Source organism: Grammomys surdaster, unplaced genomic scaffold (assembly GCF_004785775.1).
Source record: "Grammomys surdaster isolate TR1022 unplaced genomic scaffold, NIH_TR_1.0 367, whole genome shotgun sequence".
Classification (NCBI taxonomy): Eukaryota; Metazoa; Chordata; class Mammalia; order Rodentia; family Muridae; genus Grammomys; species Grammomys surdaster.
The window spans coordinates 6,196,614-6,215,503 of record NW_021604786.1 but is presented as its reverse complement, the minus strand read 5'-3'; the positions used below and the strand labels follow the sequence as shown (position 1 = coordinate 6,215,503).

The 18,890-nt window shown below is 44.5% G+C and overlaps 1 protein-coding gene across 3 annotated transcripts; it reads right to left on the bottom strand.

The window, feature by feature from the left end:
* Positions 1-18,371, bottom strand: Nrbf2 (nuclear receptor binding factor 2). Of its 3 annotated transcripts, XM_028780260.1 has the most exons (4): positions 18,230-18,371; positions 8,834-8,918; positions 3,327-3,367; positions 1-1,493 (listed from the first exon to the last, which is right to left on the bottom strand). In XM_028780260.1, exons 1-4 carry the CDS (start codon positions 18,257-18,259, stop codon positions 786-788), a joined length of 864 nt encoding a protein of 287 aa, XP_028636093.1. In that variant the 5' UTR covers positions 18,260-18,371; the 3' UTR covers positions 1-785. The 3 variants fall into 3 exon arrangements, with proteins under 3 accessions (XP_028636093.1, XP_028636095.1, XP_028636094.1); XM_028780262.1 differs by lacking the exon at positions 8,834-8,918 and having other exon boundaries at positions 18,230-18,311; XM_028780261.1 differs by lacking the exons at positions 3,327-3,367; positions 8,834-8,918; positions 18,230-18,371 and adding an exon at positions 2,186-2,570.
* Between the last annotated feature and the right edge of the window lie 519 nt (positions 18,372-18,890).

The window sequence follows — 18,890 nt, the reverse complement described above, 5'->3', positions numbered from 1 at the left end:
TATGAAACACAATTGTTTTATTGATTTCTTACAATCGAATACTGCTAACTAGCGTTACTTTCACACATGCATCATCCAGAACAAAGGAGAGTTCCTTGGTATTTTCAAATGATGCATCATATAACACAAAGTTAGAACTTAAAATGCACCCTGATTAATTATGTAAACTGGTAATTTTTTTTAAAAAGCATAACTAATAATTTGGTTCCTTTCTTCATAAAATGGAAATTTAAATATTTCTCCTGATAGTCTTGAGGTTCTCATTATGTTACGAGTAGTGCAAACTGTGGCACATACAGTTCCGTCTGGAAGCGTGTATCTTACACACCATATCGCAAACAAACAAGATGTGCATAAAATGCATACAGTCAACGCATGATAGAAAGCATGTTCCAAATACACGTGAGCCTCTCAGGCCACCATATTTAGCTTTTGCATTATCATTTATGGCATTATAGATTAATTACACATGACATACTTTTATACATTTAACCCTGAAGATAAGAAAAATAACTGTTTGAAAAATTATTCCAGGTAGCCATTTGGTTTGTATCATAAGAAAGCGAACCTCCAAGAGTTCAGTGGCTGCCAAGTCGGAATCATGAGCTTGAGTCGTGAAGAAGTGAGTGATGTTTCACAGTGACTTTCCCAGGTCCCGGCACCGCCTCTTCTCCCACAGCATCCCAGATGAGGGAGCATCTCTGGCATTCCCCTGGGGCGTGGCTTTCCCTTTGTATTCTTTTCTGGATTAACTGTGTCACCAGCCTCTCCAATGGCCTTCCGTTTTAATCATTCATGAAGCCTTTCAGAATGTCCTCCGAGAGCTCCATGAGCGGGAGCTCTGGAGATGGGCAATCCAGAGGAGGAAGGTTGGGTATTGGAATGTCCTTGGCTTTCCCCGTGTTAGCTGCAAACTTGTGCCAGCTTGAAGAGGCGGTGGCGGTTTCCGAGGGTGGAGGTAAGCCCCACAGCTCCGACTTCTCCACAAAGTCCGCATCCACGTCCAGCTCCTTCTCCACGGTGCCTTTCAGGAGTCTGGCCTTGTCAGCCTTTAGCTGTTTGTTTTCCTTCCTTAATCGTTCATTCTCAGCCACAAGGAACTCCACATGCCTCTTCAACTCTGCTATTTTGGTTGCCTGCTCCTCTATAATTGTTTTATCATCTTTTGGGGCTTTGCTTCCAATACAGGGCTCTGATGGCTCATTCTTTTGCTGAAGTAAAAATAGCAATGTGTCTGGATCCCTGTCAAAGACCCCCTGCACCTCAGGGAGGCGCTTCTCTGTGGAAGGGATGTATGTCTGAGAAAGAAGAGGGCTCTGGCCTTCCGCATCCTCAGAGGGTCTGTGAGATGCCTGCAGGTGGGGGGCTCCATCCCGCTCTGCGCTCTGCTGTGCTTTCAACCGCTCCTCTCGCTTGGCTCTCTTCCACCTCTCCTGGATGAGGAGAAGCTGTTTCATGTGGCTGTCCCTTTGCAGTTCCAGTGATAAGTGAGCCTGTGACACAGAAGAAAAGGTCAGTGTACAGAACTTAACATTGGAAGGCTCAGGGGTCCATGTGTCTGAACACTTGTTTGAATGGTTGTGGAGTCTTTAGGAGGTGTGGCCTATGTAAGTGGCTTGCCTGTGGTGGGCCTTTAGGGTCACAGCCAGTTCTGATTCCTGACCACCACAAGCTATCACTGTGGGCTGAGCTGCAAGTGTGACGCTTGCCCTACCCGGATGGACTATATCCCTGTCATCTGTATCTGGAAAACCCGATGCACACCTGTAGGGCAGCCATTACAAGTGCTGCACTGCCAGTTGTAGCTTCAATGTTCCCTTGGTTCAGGCTGTCAATGCTCCAGCCTGTAGGAATTATGTCCTCAGTTCAGTCAGCACCCCTTTTTGTTTATAGTCATGTGATGAGGAAGAGCATCTCCACGCTAGGGATGTAGCAGTGGGATACGTTTATGAGCATGCACAAAGACCTAAGCTTGACTCCAGGCGCTGAAAACATGAAATCCTAGCTTTGGACACAGTTGTTTACAAATATTTAATTTTCTGTGTGTACATGAGTACAACTGGAGACAGACTGTTGTGGGCCCTGCTGTGACCCACAGGACGTGAGCCTGGACTCTGCCCTGGAGTGGCAGAAGGATGAAGAACGGGCAGACACATGTCCAGGAAAGCAATGGAGCCACACCTACCATCACTGCAACCTGGATCTCAGCATGATTACTGTGTGCAGCAGAGAGATGCCGACTAGTCTCTGGACGGAGAAGGGCAGTCTCAACTGTAAACAACCAGGACAAAGCTGCAAGAGCTAGTTTTTGCACACACCAACATTCATACTTGGACCAGAGAAAAAAGGCTTTGCCAATTCTGAGCCTGATCCATTTGGAAAAGGTTTTGACAACTTCTCATGGGTCTGAAGTCTTGGTCTTTGTCAAGGCTGTGCCCAAGTAAATAAGATACATTCACTCACTCTGGGCTTCCTCTGCTAACTACACACTACCTGGTGGGAGCTGGGAAGCAGAGAGCAGTCAGTACGTTAAACTGCTCAGACTCCTCTCCAACGCCAGGTGAATGGAGATTTAAGACTAAGGCACAGGCTTGCCCCAAGCCATAAAACAATACAAAGTCATCCAGAAACAGATCTCAAAGCCCAGGAACCCTTTACGTATTCAAGAGACAAACAGGAGACTGGTCCAATGTAAACTGCCTTTCACTAAGCAAAGGGTAGTCCATTTGGTTTCCTGGGCCATTCCTGCTTCCTCAATGGGAGCCAGTGTCAAAAGCCAGTGGAGCACTGGGAAAGGTCCTGACAGGGTCTAAAGAAAACCCCTGGCTAGCTGAGACCTGGAAGCAATGACAGGAAACAGGAAAGCAGTCTGGAATGCCAGTGGTGGCTCTTATAGTTTTAATTTCCTTCCTAAAATACATCTGCATATTTTTCAGTCTCACAATTCAAGAAAACATTGCTCTGGGGGTTTAAAAAAAAAAAAAAGTTTTATTTTCAGCCAGGCCTAGTAGCACATACCTATAATCCCAGTACTAGAGGCAGAGGTCTGTGGACCTCTGAGTTCAAGGCTAACCTGCTCTACACAGTGTATTCCAGGCCAGCAAGGACTAAATGGTGGGGTCATGATTGTTTTTTTAAATAACGGAGGGAGGAGGGGGCGTGAGTATGAAGCCAGAAGACAGAGGACAGAGATGGCATCAGATGCCCCACACTGAAAGTGCTGGTAAGCTGCCCGGACACATACTGGGAATAGACCCTGGGTTCTCTTAACTGCTGAGCCATCACTCCAGCCCCCCAAAACACTTCTGCAAATACGAGTGTCTCACCTGCTCAGACTGTGTCAGCTTCATGGCTTCAGAGAGATAGGCTAGTTTAAGAAAAGAAAAGTAGAAAGTTAATACGAGCATCATAATTCTTTATAGATTAATAATGGAAATGCTTACTCTTCATAATACAGAGAACTGGTCTTCTAAGCAGTTGTACTGAACAGGCAAATTGGAAAACAGTATTAACTTCTCCCAAAAGACTATCACTGGGAAACAAATATCCCCAGCCCATCTTAATAACTGGGAGCTTTAAACTCTTGAAAGATGGGGAGGCTGGGGACCTGGCCACAGCTGAGTGCTGACCTGGCACCAGTCTGGGCCTAACAATGCAAACAAAAAGATTTGTAGATTTTAGAATGAAGAAACTAAAGACTTAATTTTTTAAAACCTGCTTATAGAGAACCAAATTAAGTAAAAATTTATGAGGTCCTGTGCTCAACAAAAATATCAAGAGCTACTTGCGACTCTGTCATTTGAATCTCTGCACATCACTGTGGTCTCCCCTATAGGAACTCTCTCTCTCTCAACTGTTTCTGAGCTACACCAACAGCAGCCTAGTGCTATTACTAGTGCTTAGGGGCCCTAAGCCAGACACTGTGGCACACACAGAACGGCAGCATATAAGAGGTTGACATGGGAGGATCACAATCCAGCATATGCTATAGACTATCTAAACAAAAAGCCCTTAGAATATGAAATATATACTGTGTAGTATATTACCATTTAAGACAGACAAACGTTTCTTTAATCTTGATCAAATTCTGTGTGATTTAATAATCTATTAAGCCGGGCAGTGGTGGCACACGCCTTTACATGCTAGCACTTGGGAGGCAGAGGCAGGTGGATTTCTGAGTTCTAGGCCAGCCTGAGCTCTAGGACAGCCAGGGCTACACAGAGAAACCCTGTCTCAAAAAAACAACAGCAACAACAACAACAAAAAAACAAAAACAAAAAAAAGTAATAATAATACTCTACTAAATTTAAATAGGCAATGCTGAGATCTTTACATTTTCTCTTTGGGCTAAGCTAACATAATTTGGATGGATCTTTGTTAAAAGTAGGGTTTCAAACAATGAAGAGCACTGGCTGTTCATTCAGAGAACTTGAGTTCAATTCCCAGCACCCACGTGGTGGTTCACAACCTTAACTCCAATCTCAGGGGCTCCTTGCCCTCTTCTGGTCTCCCTGGGCACCAAGCATAAACACTGTGCACAGATACATACATGCAAGCAAAACACCCGTAAAAACGAATAAATAAAAACTTTTTTAAAAGTATCACAATGTAACTCAGGCTGCCTGCAAACTTAAAAGTGCTGACTCAGCCCCCTGAGTGTCAGTCCTCAGGGTTGGGACAGATCAGCGTGATGGATCTTAAAGTCCCTGAAAGCTCTATAGCACATGTGTGGAGGTCAAGAGGACAACTTGTGGGACTCAATTCTCTCCTTCCACCATATGCGTTCTGGGTTAAAGTCAAGTTACCAGGCTTGGTGGTAAACCCCTTACTTACTCTTGCTGTCTTTCCTTGGTCAAAGTTGATTTCTGGAGCTGTCAAGAGGGCCTAGCCGCTAAAGCCACCTGCGTTTGATCCTTGGCTACCACTCCCAACAGTGATCCTCTAACCTGCACACACGCCTATCTTCCTCACCCACAGAACACAAATAAAATAAATAAGTTGATTTTCCTCAGTTATTTCTGCCAGTGGTGGAAACTTAACCCAGAAAACTAGAACCAAGACTAAGAACCATTGCTATGACCCTAGCTAATAAGACTGTTCAGAAGTGATTGGGACTGTCTACAAAAGTCTGAAAGTACGGAGAAGGAAGGCTTGAGAAGGCAGCTTAAAAGTTCTTCTGTGAAGCTTACTGGGCAATTTGGGTGAAAACAGCAGACCAATATGCTAACCAGCATGCAGAGAATAACAGCTGGCCGCAAGAAGTTTCAGACAGAAATGTGTGCTGTCACAAAAACGAAACCCTGACTGATACAGAGCCAAGAGCAGGCTCTGCAGTACTGGGGACCGTGAGTCTCTTCATGAACCACACTTACAGTCCTTTCCCAGGCTAGCTTTGCGTGGCTTTCCTCATCTACCTCCTCTTCCCTTCTGCACTCGGCTACATGTTCCTCTGTAAGGTGTTTAAGAGTCTTTCTGGAACAATTAGAGTAAAATAACAAGTGTTACTAACACTGAGTCAGGCTCTTGCTCACTAGAAACTTTTTGGAGCCTCTTATCTTTACACTTCTGCTGTCTGGTCTTAATCCAAATACCTTAATGTGATATAGATATAGATATATTTTAATATCACAACTTAGAATTTTCTGTCTGCCAGGTTCTACCAACCCTGAGATTCAAAGTAAATCTTTCTTCTTTCTCCAGAACTATCATCTTTGCCAAGCTTGTATACTTCTCTTCATCTTTCCTGGCTAAGCCTGTATCCCAACAGTAGCAGAGCACTAGGTAGAACATGGCAAGAAGTGTCTAGCACATGAGCAAAGGGGAAACAAGAGAATGCAGGACAGACACACTGTAATAGAATGCAGGACACACTGTGGGATTTCTTGTGACAGCTCTTCATCCTGTCTACATGCGTTTGTGTCCCCGGAACTGCAGTTTGCTTTAAACCACCTGCATAACACTCCGACTATCTTTCACAAAACAAAGTTTAAAACAACTAGAACTGCTGACCTCGGCAGAGCACTGAACCGAAATTAAACATGGCAGGATATCTACCATAATCCAAAAGTGCAAAGAATTCAGCAAGGTCCACACCACCACTGTCTCTAAAGAGATTACCTACAATAAAGCCTTAAAACGATGGCAAGCGAGAGAGGGGGGGGGGGGGGGGGGAGGGAGGGCGGGCGGGAGGGAGGGAGGGAAGGAAAGAGAGAAAAATGATATTTTAAAAGAGGAGCTAGAGAGATGGCCCAGCCATTAAGAACACTACAGCTCTTCAATTTGGTTTACAGCACCCAGGTAGAGTTGTTACTCCAGTTCCAGGGAATGCAATGTCCTCTTGCCTTTTTCGGCACCTGCACAGATGTGCTATGCATAAACTTAGGCAGTCATGCATATACACATAAATATAAAATAAGTATTTTAAATTTTTTTTTTTAAAAAAATGAGTGCATGTGTCAGGGTTTCCTTCACAAAATCACATTTGATAATCTAATACTGAAGTTTAAGAAAGTACTATAACAAAAAAAAAAACCTCAAAACAAAAACCAAAAAGACAAAAACAAAACAAAAAGGTTTTCACACACACACACAAAATCCCCAAAACATATTCAGTCTGTTATGTGTTGGCCAGTTCCTCCTAGGCACCAGGCCTGCCCTGGAGTGTGCTTAATATTCCTCGTGACATTCCACTCAGGAAAATGTATTTTCCTTTCCACTAGCAGGTATCAACTACTAACTAGCTTCTTGGTTCTTATTTTCTTTTCTCAGTACTGGGATTTTCCTGTTATGCTTAGAAAAAACTTAATAATACTGGCAATTACTTCTTTTAATTATACCACAAGGCTAGTATTTAAAGTATGTATTAAGTAAACAATGAGAAATACCCCCACCCCAACCTCCAGAACGACTGTCTACAAGTTTTCTACCACTGTGGGAAACTAGACATTGCCCAGTTTCGCACAGTTGTTAAGTCATCGGAAACAAAAGATCAGTTTAGGGATGACGGTTTTCCCTCTGTCATGGTCTTCAGAATCTCTTGCACTTAGTGTGTAACATGGCTGCAGAGACTGTGTTTCTAGCTGTGGTGTGGCTCAGACCTTAGCACACACCTTTAATCCCAGACAAGGAAGGTAAAGTTAGTTTGTAGAAGGAACACCCATGTTGGAAAGTGATGGCTAACTGTGTGGCAGACAAAGTGATAAATCAGAGAAAGACTTGACAGAATAGGATATGGCCAACTATTACAAGAGAGAAGAGAGAGGAAAGGGGAGCTACTTAAGGGACAGTGCATTGAGAAAAAGGAGGCTGTTTTACTAGACAGGGGCACAGAGAAACAACAGAAGGAGCTAGAAGATTAGAACAGATTGCTAGAATTAGTTTGAAGTCACGCAGAGCAATTCCAGAGAGGCCAAGAGAAGCCAGATTGAATCAGTCAGCGTGGAGAGGCATTTGAGCCAAAACAGCTAAGTTGAATCACCCAACCAGAGACAAGAAAGAACTAGAAAGGGTGAACTTACTCAGCAGTAAGTCTCAGAGGCTGAAAACATTCTAGGCCTAGATTATATTGTACAGAGGCTAGAAGCTTCCAGGACTAAGCCTAAGTTACCTGACAGATGACAATTACAACAGGTGAATAAGAAATACACTTACACCGGGCAGTGGTGGCACACACCTTTAATCCCAGCACTCCGGAGGCAGAGGCAGGCGGATTTCTGAGGCCAGGCTGGTCTACAGAATGAGTTCCAGGACAGCCAGGGCTACACAGAGAAACCCTGTCTCAAAACAAACAAACAAACAAACAAACAAACAAAAAAACAGAAATACAGAAATACACTTATGTATGCTGACTCACTCCACTTTTATCTCTCTCTCTCTCACACACACACACACACACACACACACACAGCCTTATCTACTATGGCTAAAGGACCATGGCACTCATCCATACCATGGTTTTCCATCTAAACATGGTGCACCATCACAGGGTTACACGACACATTAACAATCCAGTTAAGACTATGGTTGAAGAGAGATTTAAAGACAACTGATTCTGGGTTCTAGGAAACTCCATCTAATATCATAAAAATACACAGCTATATATCCCCAGTTGGTGTCCAATTCTGTGATGCTCCTGCCTCTCACACCAGCAAGTGTGAGGATTATAGGTGGGAGCCACTCATTTAACTACAACTAATTTACACTGTTCAGCTGGGTGTGACTGGCACATACACACAATCCGAGCATGTCAGGAAGCTGAGGCAGGAGGAGTGCTCAAGCCCGGGGAGCAAGCTTGGGCTACAGAGTGAGTACTGGGCCATCAAGGGCTACATTAGCAAGATCCTAAATCAAAAAAGGTTTTTTTTCTCTTGGTAATTACTTATAAGCAATACGTACAGGAGATTTAGCCAAAGCGGTGCCCACCATGAGTTTGTATTTCAACAGTAAAATAACGTTCTTTTCCCTCTAGTCAGAAGGGGGGGAAGTGCTTTCCAGGAGAATGTTCTAGAACAGAGTCGGCACCCACTCTAGATGAAACACAAGTAAGCACTCCCAACAAGGCGTTTGAGTTTGTTGCTCAGCTAACTGAGACAGAGCTTTGTAAATCAGGGCCTCAGATCTACTTATGAGGCTAACTCAGACATTCTGGTAGGAAACCACTGCATTCTAAGTATGTACTTAAATGACACTCAACAGCTTCATACCTACATGATAACTCCTGTTTGGTTTTGTGACAAGATTTCACCTGGCAGTCCAGGCTGGTCTCCAACTCATGGCAATCCTCTTGCCTGTCTGTCAACAGCTCTATTCAGTATTTCTTAAGAAAAATACTTACCCGTAGCCTTTTTGTGACAAGAAATCGCCTCTTCGTATTTCCCAGCAGCTAACAAACGGTCTGCTCGTCGGCTCTGTTGGTGGGCCTAGAAGACATTCTGAGTTACTCCAAAATTATACAACAAGACTTCTCAATTAAATCAATCTTTAACAAGATAACTGATGGTGCTTGTTACCAAACAAAAAACTAAGCTATAAAAGGAGCCAGGCCAAGAAGCACAGTAACTGATAGGACACTATTCAGAAGCCCTCTCTGGTTACCGGGCTTTAACTGCCTCTATTTCAATGGCCTCTATTCTATTTAATATTATTTTTCATCAGAAAGAAAGAAAGAAAGAGAGAGAGAGAGAGAGAGAGAGAGAGAGAGAGAGAGAGAGAGAGAGAACGCACGCAGGCAACTTAGATATTCCTATTATAAAGGCATGTAGATTAAGTAGTGCCAGAGTGGTACCTTTTCTCAAAGAAGACGACACATGCACAAAAACATATGCAAACATATGTAGCTGTGGTAGTTATTTGTGGTTTTGTTTGTTTGTTTATAATCAACTTCTCACAAGCTTGGGTTCTCTGGGAAGAGGAAACCTCAACTGAGAACACGCCCCCATCAGACTGGCCTGCAGGCAAGCCTACAATGGGAAGGCCCAGCACACATTAGACAGGGTCAAGCCCTGGGCAGGTGGTCTTAGATTAAGAAAGCAGGGCTGAGCAAGCCACGAGGAGCCAACCAAATAAGGACTATTCTTCTGTGGCTCTACTTCAGTTCCTGCCTTGAGTTCCTGCCCTGACTTCCTCAGATGAGAAACTACAAACTGTGAAATCAAATAAACCCTTTTTCCCTAAGTTGCTGTTGACTATTGTCTTAGTTGCTGTTTTACTGCTGTGAAGAGATACATGACCAACCAGGGCAACTCTTATAAAAGAAAGCATTTGAGGACTTGCTTACAATTTTAGAGAGTTAGTCCATGACCATCACAACAGGACAAAGGAAGCAGACAGGTGTGGTGCTGGAGAAGTAACTGAGAACTTTACATCCTGATCCACACAGGATCAAGCAGCAAGCATGGCATGGGCTTTTGAAATATGAACGTACACCCCCAGCACCACCTTCTCCAATAAGGTCACACCTCCAAATCCTTCCCCAACAGTTCATCAACTGTGGACTGAGTGAGCAAATATATGAGCCTATGGGGCCATTCTCATCCAAACCACAACATCCATGGTGTTTTTCATAGCAATGGAGACAAAAGTGGCTCACAGCCTGAATCCCTGCCCTTGAGGGTGGAAGGAAAGTTCTGAAGCACAGGACAACTTACCAGGAAAAAAACAAAACAAACAAACAAACTGTTCACAACAGCATTATTTACAATAACCAAGTAGAACAGAAATGTTCATAACAGAAGAAATCAAATAGACAAGTCAAAGTATAATGTGTCTGCTCAATGGAATCCATTCAATCTTAAGCGGGAAGGTAATTTCACAAGAACATGAACATATTTAATCTTACTAAACTATGTTCATAAAAATGGTTAGAATGGCAAACTTTATGGTTCGGGAGTTTAAGTGAAAACACTAATTTGTTCAGTTAGGTGTAAAATGATTTATCTTGAAGGCTTTTCAAGAAACACTATAAATGCTTCATAAAAATCACTTTTGCCAGAGGCAGGTGGATTTCTGAGTTCGAGGCCAGCCAGGGCTACAAGAGAAAGCCTGTCTCGAAAAAACCAAAAAAAAAAAAAAAAATCACTTTTGCAACTGAGATCACAGATGTACTCTGGGCATGTTTATTTTTTTTTACTCAACACAAGCAAACACATGTAGAAAACAGCACACTTGCTTGTATTTCCCCTACTTCTATCCTTGTAAAGAAGAAACAAACAATTGTTCTTAAAGGCAACATCATCCCTATTGTTTCACAGAGCTTTTATTCTTCAAATAGCAATAATGCAAACCTTCCCTAAATCTCAGTTTATGATAGGAGCTTAAAATAATAGGTTCATTTTAACCATGGAGACTTGGACTGAGCAAAAAAGTCTGTTCTGAACAGTAACCAGATAAAACATTTGGGGTGGTCATAGGAGGGTCAGATTTTTTTAGATAGAACCCCATGTCTTGCCTCTTCCGCCTTTTACATGCTAGAAGTGTAAGTGTGCACCACTGTACTCAGACCAAAGGGCAGATGGTTTGAGAAGACAGTATAAACAATGAAAGCTGACAGATATCTGCAATGAACGGTGGTCTTCAATCAAGGTCTTAGGCAGTATGCAGAAACAGAAAAATGAATGAAGGCCCAAAGCTTTTTTTTTTCTTTTTTCTTTCCTTTCTTTTTTTTTTTTTTTTTTGTTTTTCAAGACAGGGTTCCTCTGTGTAGCTCTGGCTGTCCTGGAACTCACTCTGTAGACCAAGCTGGCCTCGAACTCAGAAATTCACCTGCCTCTGCCTCCTAAGTGCTGGGATTAAAGGCGTGCACCACCACTGCCCAGCGCCCAAATCTTTTCTTTCACAAAAGAAAACTTTCTTGAAATCCCACTGCACCTCATAATGAAGCACAGGGCACCAGAGTCCTAACCCTACCAAGAGCCAAGGGGCTCTAGGATCAAGTTCTGACTCTCACCATAATCCAGCTAAACTCTTCCAATCTACAGGGGCTATTTCCTCACTTGTTAAAAAAATTTTGACTTTGAACTAGGTCACTGTTTGTGTAAAGAGAACCACTCGGGCATCTGTTTAAAATGCAGAATTTCAGTCGGTGGTTTTGCAGTAGAGCTTGCAGGTTTACTAGAGTGAAGCTGTGACTGAGGCTCATATCTTAAGGAAGAATCAAAGACAACTCAGTGTGGTGGTGCAGGTCTTTAATCTCAGTACTTGGGAGGCAGAGGCAAGGAGATCTATGAGTTCAAGGCCAGCCTGGTCTATAAAGCTGGTTCCAGGACAGCCAGAGTTTTCCATAGAAAGAAACAAACAAACAAAACAAAAAAATCCAACCAACTAACCAAAAGTGTCTGGGGAAGCTAGGACAAAGTACTATCTTAGCTGTTACAGGTGGTGGCTCACACCTCTGACCCCTAAAAGGGCTGCAGCAGGATCACAAGTTTGAGGCCAGCCTGAGACATTGTCTCAGCTTCATGTTCTCCAGGCACAGTGCACACACCTACAATCCTAGTACTTGGCAGGTGGTGAAGAAGAACAAGTTCTAAGTCATCCCTAACAACACAAGGAGTTTGAGACCAGCCTGAGTCACACAAGACCCTGTCTCTAAAAAGGTAGAAAACACAATAGAAACCTATAGTCACCATTATCTTTTAAAGAATCTTTAGAGGATTCCCATTTTAAAACTGTTCTGTTAAAACACAGTTTGTGATAAAAATTACAGCCATTAAAATAAATCCACAAAATTGTTTCTTTAGAAATTCAAAGTAAAAAAAAAAAAACACAAAATCAAAACACAGTCTACCTTTCTGTACACTGCCTTTCCTTGACAACCATGATGCCTATAGCACATGCCGTATTCTCATACTGCTTGGCTTTCTGGACCTAAAAAGAATCCTAAACCCCAGATTTTCAGACCTGGCACCTGTTCAGGTGTGGTCTGTTCCTAAGTGTGTGTGGGGGGGGTGGGGGGGGGACACGACAGGGGCAGGCAACCTGACTACCCCAGAGACAGTCCACACGAGGACTCAAGTGACCCTATATAACCTTGCCCCCCTCAAGTTATTTATGATTGATAAAGATACCTACAGCCTATAGCTAGGCAGAATTGAGATAGTGCTAGGTGTTCCCTGAGGACACCAGGAAAGGAGGGAGAAAGAGGTGAAGAGAAAGATGCCATGGATTAGGAGTCAAGAAAATATGGTCCTGAGGGCACGCCAACTGAATTTCTGGAGTTAAGAGCAGCCCAGATGAAACATAGTAATAACTCAGGGTTATCGATAGGAAGGTAGATTCTACTATCATAGAGAGTAGATCTGTCCAGCTCTTGTGCTGATTAAGACGTACTATAAAGGTTGTGTGTGTCTTTTATCTGGAAATGAAATGGTAAAAGCCAAGATAGAACCCCCAGACTTGGGATTAGATATTTCCAACAACAGGAATCAGAGAGCAAGTATAATAAATATAGAATCAAGTGGTTGTAACTATGGGACATTTTGAGAGCCGCCAGGCAGAAAACACAGGGCTGAAACAGTTCAGAGTCTATCAAAGATCCCCACACACTCCAGACACTGCACCACTGCTCTTCCTGTCCCTTTCTTTGGAATCCAATAACTCTTTTGGCTTAAACTAAGACAAGTGGACTTCCATCATCTATAACCAACAAAAATCCTAGTAACTACAATCAGGGCGCTGAGTGGATGAATATACTGTCAAGAAGGACGTTTTTGCTTCTCTGGGCTGCTTTTTAAAAATGCAAGTTCAAGGCCACCTTACCTAGCTTGGTGGTACCAGCATTTAGAAGGCAGAGACAGGCAGATCTCTGTCAGCTGAAGGCCAGACTGGTCTACATAGCAGGTTTCAGGATGAAGAAACAACCTTTCCCCGCCTCCTGGCCCCCATCCCCTAAAAATCCCCAAGTTAAATAATACTATCTCCTATATCTTTCAATCTATTAATTTCTATGACCTGGAGTGTAGTATCAAAAGGAAAAGAAAAAAACACAATTCCAAATATTAGAAAGAAGGCGGAGAATAGCTACTATCCTCCTGACTTGTATGGTCATTGGGTGGGACCAAAGAAAACATATTATCCCTATGCCCCAATCAGTCCGCCAGGGCTCCACAAACAAGTATCAAGCAATACCTCCAAACACATGCACTGAGTCAACTGTCTACTCCGCAGAACAATTAAGTGTGAGGTGAATCTGAGGACCTCATTTCTACTCTGAAGACCAACTGCCCCCTTGTGTGACTTTGTTATAACCTCATCCCTACCGCTGGTTTCTAGTTTAGTTTGTTTTTCTTTTTTTCTTTTTCTTTTTTTGGAAACTCACCATCTGCTGTTAGATGGTGAAAATCTAGTATAGGACCTTTCAAATTACAGGATGACTTATGAAATCAATCTGGTGAATTCTGAGGGTATTAAAAAATACAGAGCTGGGCAGTGTTGGCGCATACCTTTAATCCCAGCACTTGGGAGGCAGAGGCAGGCGGACTTCTGAGTTTGAGGCCAGCCTGGTCTACAGAGTGAGTTCCAAGACAGCCAGGGCTATACAGAGAAACACTGTCTCGAAAAACAAAACAAAACAAAACAAAACAAAACAAAACAAAACAAAACAAAAGATACAGAGGCTGGACTGAAGGCTAAGAAGTAAAAGGACCGGCAACTCTTCCAAAGGACCTGAGTTTGATTCCCAGCACCCAGATGATGACTTAATAAGGTCTCAAAGTCCACTTCCAGGGGACCCAATGACCTCTTCTGGCCCATGACACTAGGCTCATATGTGGTGCACAAACACACATGAAGGCAAAACACTCATATACGTTTTTTTTTTTTTTTTAAATCACCCAACATTAAGTATTACAGCAACTCATATATAGCAAAAGTTAGACTCTGGCTTTTTGTGGGGTATAATGTGAGAGGCCCTATGTTTCTGCAGAAGCCCAAGACACTCTTCCATTATAAAGCAGTTTGGCAGCTCCACACACAAAACCAGTTGTTATCAATCTGGAAGGATTTCTCAGTGCAGGTCACAGGTAAAGCAGATGGGTAAATAATGCCCTAATACAAAGCTCAAAGATTTATTTTAGATTCTGGCTTTTAAACTCCACCATCTCAATTTATTCTGCATTTCTATGTCATAATCTATTATACTGGCAGCTCATCTAGCTATTAAGTTTAATGAAGCCCTACCACTTACAATTGTTGGCTATAAATTAGCACTCCGTTACTGTACCGCCCCCCACCCCATCCATGTTCCTTGCCCCCAGAGCGCTATCATGTAAGCCCAGCCCTGCATATGGCACAGGACTTCCTTTACTTCCATTCCTCTCTTTCTCTTTTTATGGTTTTTGAGACAGGGTTTCTCTGTGTAGCCCTGGCTGTCCTGGAACTCACTTTGTAGACCAGGCTGGCCTCGAACTCAGAAATCCACCTGCCTCTGCCTCCCAAGTGCTGGGATTAAAGGTGTGCGCCACCACTTCCCGGTTCCTTCCATTATTTTCAGGCCAACAACAACAAGTAGTAAAATAGTCTCTTTTTTCTTTAAAGCTCTGAATCCCAGTATGACTAGCAGGAGATGCTTACTAAGACATCAGGTACATAAAGGCCATCCCTTGGCCCATGATATGCACCTGTTTTTCTTGGATGAGACGCTTGAAAACATTAACCACTTCAGGCAAAATAAGAACTAGTGCTCCAGAGGGAAGCTCTGGGACTCGACACACACACTCCCAGCACTCTTAAGGTTCAACAGAGAGAAAACAGGTGTGACTGAAGGAAGAACGCATACAAAATAAACAAGTGAGGTTATGCAGTCACATGGGCATTGCCTGCAGCAGCCCAGGCAAGCAGAGCATGAACAACAGTCATGGTCATCAATCTGACATCACTCCCCAAGCCGGCAGCACTAGAAATTCTCACAGAAGTGTTGACGTTCACTTGCTACCGACTGAATGCCAACAATTAAATGCATGGAAAGAAATACCTAACACACACTAAGTGATTTTATAAGTTACAATTTTTCCATATTACAAATTAACAAGGGGGTGTGGTGGTACCTGCTTGGCATCATAACGCTCAGGAAACTGAGGCAGGAGGATCACAAGTTTGAAGCCTGAACTCCACACCAAGGCCTGTTCTTAAGATCCTGCCTTAAATAAGCAAATAACACAAACGAAATGGACAGAACGAACAAATTTATTTAGAATTGAAAGACTATTTTTCTCCTCAAAGGTAGTATAATTTCTCTTGACTAACTCTGAAAATTAGAAAGCTAGAACATGTGTAATAGCTACATATTAAAATGCAGTATGAACTACAGCTACTCTCTTCCACATCCTGCAAATTCACTGTGAGGGATTTAGCCTTGCAATAAAACAGTAAGAGTAGTGACATACAGTCCACTATGAAGACCACACAGACGTGGAAGCCACAAGTACATTAATATGAAAGCATTGTTAAAGGCAGGTGGTGATGATCTGGAATGCCAAGTGACTGACATAAGCAATGATTTAATTCCTCTCAGCTTAGGCTGTTCACCAGCAAATCTCACACTTCTACTAAATCCCAAGGATGCTCTGAGGGCACGGGACTCCAAACCCATGTGCAGTAGGGCAGTCCTATACTATGCATTTAGAGTACACTCCTGTGACAAACTTGTGTGGTTTACAAGAATTTTCAAAGATACTCATTAAGTCACGGAATTTACGGCTACCTTTTATGTTGGGTGGGGACAATACTGTGGTGTATTTACTGACATTCAAAAACAAAACAACTTCAAAAAGCTTTAGTCTAGGACTCAGCGGATAAAGACACTCACCCCCACCCTGGTTACGTGCGTTCACTCTCCAGAAGCACTTTGTGAAGGGAAATGGCACTCCCAAGTTGTCCAACTTCCACACAAATGAAGCACACAGACACAAACCCTAGTCCCTAGCAGCTCCCTAACAAAAGCTTAACCCTGCTACTCTGCAACGCACTTAAAAATCATTCAAGTAAACATCCTGTTATCTGTCAATGTTTAGCTAGGCTGGAAATCAGAAATCTTCAAAATCTCAAATGGCTTAAAAATTCAAACTGCCCCATTTCTGAAATGTTACATACATTTTAGGACCGGAGAATGGAATTGTGTTAAGCCTCCTAATTTACCTATTTAAGATGGAAAAACTCAGCAGCGGGGCCATGAAATCCCAGCATCAAGACCAGCCTAGATGACAGAGTAAGCTTGGAGTTAGCATGGCTCAAACACACAGTAGCTAAATAAAAGGACCATCGCCACCAGCTACCTCCTTTTTCCTAGACTGAGGATTTGGTGCTCCACCTTAAACTGACCCTTGTTTCAGCGTTCTCACTGGCCAGCACACGCTTGTGGAGTGGTTAGCCAGGGTGAGGCTACATTCTGCTGCCAAAGCAAGGGAAGCTAACTGGAAGCGAACCAGTGATCGTTCTGCAAGGACACTTGAACTTTGAAGTACTCGGTAAACAGCTGCCTACGACTAATAATATTCCTGTGGAGTTTCCCTAGTGAGCCGCCCATACTTCACTGCAAACTATAGTTGACCACACGAGTTCTCTTAAAAACAAGAGAGATGACAGGTATTTCCCTAGCTTCCACAAACTCACCAATGTAGCCTCATTATCCGTAAGTGCAATCCACTTAGCAATGGACACGGGGCCAAACTTAGTAACTTTTGGAGAGGCTCCTCGGAGCTGCTAACCTGGCACCAAGGATGAAACCACAGCTTTAGGTGATCACTCTCTGGCGTTCAAGCTCAACAATCCCAAATCTCATTAAGTGACAAGGGCAGCTAATTCCTCCAAACGTTCTACAGGTCTACGTGCCTTTTGTCTGTTCAGTCCTTTAATCCTCACAACAAACGTGGGTAAAACAAAACAAAAAACAATAAAGTGAACATTTTTGCTCAAGGTCTCTCGAAGCTATTAGGTGACTAAGCCAGAGTTCATATCCAGGAGTCTGGCTCCAGAAATCCATACTCTTGAAACCACAGACTGGCTTCTCTGCACAGCACGGACCAGGCTCTTCCAAGCAGGGAGGGCAGAGATCCAAAGGAAGCAATCAATCCTCCACGGTCCTGTTCTCAAATCCCACCGCATAGCAAACCACCTACAAACTTGGGACTTGAAAAGTTTTACTCTCCAACGCTAAGAAACCAGACGTCTGCATCTGAATCCCAGGAACCTTTCCCAAGAAACCCCAAGCAAGATGTCCTGTGACCACTCTAGAAAAGGCCTGTGGGAGGTTTGGGGTTTTGTGGTGTTGTTTGGGGGCGGGGAGGGGGGAGGGGGATGGTGGTGGTGGTGTTCCTTTTTGCCCCAAACAATAATGACCCGGCTCCCTGTGCTTTTTTTCTGAGAACGGCAAACATGTCTGGTACTTTCGAGAGCCTTAAAGCAAAGACACTGGGCTGCGGGGAGTAGACTGTGTGGTTCCGATCCAGCTGTTTCTAAGGGACCTTCGTTGGAGCAGCTGTGAGGGCACCAGGGAAGGGGGGGCCGGTGTGCGAGGCGCGGCCCCGACACCCCGACTCTGCCCGCGGCCTGCAGGCGGCTACGTGGCGCTGGGACGCGGTCCCAGCAGGGCAGATGCCACGGACCCCGAGGGAGAGGCCTGAGCACCGGGGGGGTCGAGGTCCCCCTGAGCTCGCGGTTCCCCCTTGAGTCCGGGCTGCCCCTCAGCCGGCGTTCCCCCTCAGCCTACCCGTCCCCGACTCTGCCCGCGACCACTCACAAGGTTGAGGGGTCCTTCCATCACTTCCATAGACCCCGGGGTGAGCGGCGGCCCGAGGCGGAGCGGCGGCGCCCGGGCACATGGAGGGGCAGCGAGGGCAGGGAGACGCGGCGGCTGGCAGGAGGCTCCTCGCAGAATCCGGAGCCGGCAGTGAGAGCCCAAGAGCGACGGCCGCGCCACTTCCGCCTCCGACGTCGCGCCGCGGGGGCGGTCCCTGCGTCGCCGCGCACGGCGGCGTGACGTCACGCGCCGGAGCGAGGGAGGGGCGCGGGTGGGGTGAGAGGCCGGAGGTGGGCGGGGCTGGGGCGGGGCTGGGGCGGAGCATCAGCTAAGTGACAGGAGCCCCCTCGCGAGAGAGGAGCCCCCCCTCCTGGACCTCTGCGGCTGCGTCACGTGAGGAGCTGGTTGTTTACTATGGTCTCCTATCACGCGTGACCCTTCTTCCTTCCCGTAGGCTTTCTTAGGTCCTCTCTTCTCACCTCCACCCCTCCTTTTCCGTTTCTGTTCTATCTCTGTTGACTTTTTTTACGAAGCAAGTTTGAGCCAAGTGAATGCCCAGCACTAGATCGCCTTACAGGAGGTTTCCACGTGTTTTGCCTTTTGACAGAGTCTGTTGGTGGCCCAGATCTTGAACATATTGGCAGTCTTGTGTTGAGAATAT

What these genes read in the sequence shown, in the direction of transcription:
- Nrbf2 (XM_028780260.1), bottom strand. Translation starts at nt 18,259, where the DNA reads ATGGAAGTGATGGAAGGACCCCTCAACCTT. An exon ending in TTGTCACAAAAAGGCTACGG is followed by an intron (nt 3,368 to 8,833) that starts GTAAGTATTTTT and finishes TTCTTAAACTAG; the next exon opens with CCTATCTCTCTGAAGCCATG. An exon ending in AGCTGACACAGTCTGAGCAG is followed by an intron (nt 1,494 to 3,326) that starts GTGAGACACTCG and finishes TCTGTGTCACAG; the next exon opens with GCTCACTTATCACTGGAACT.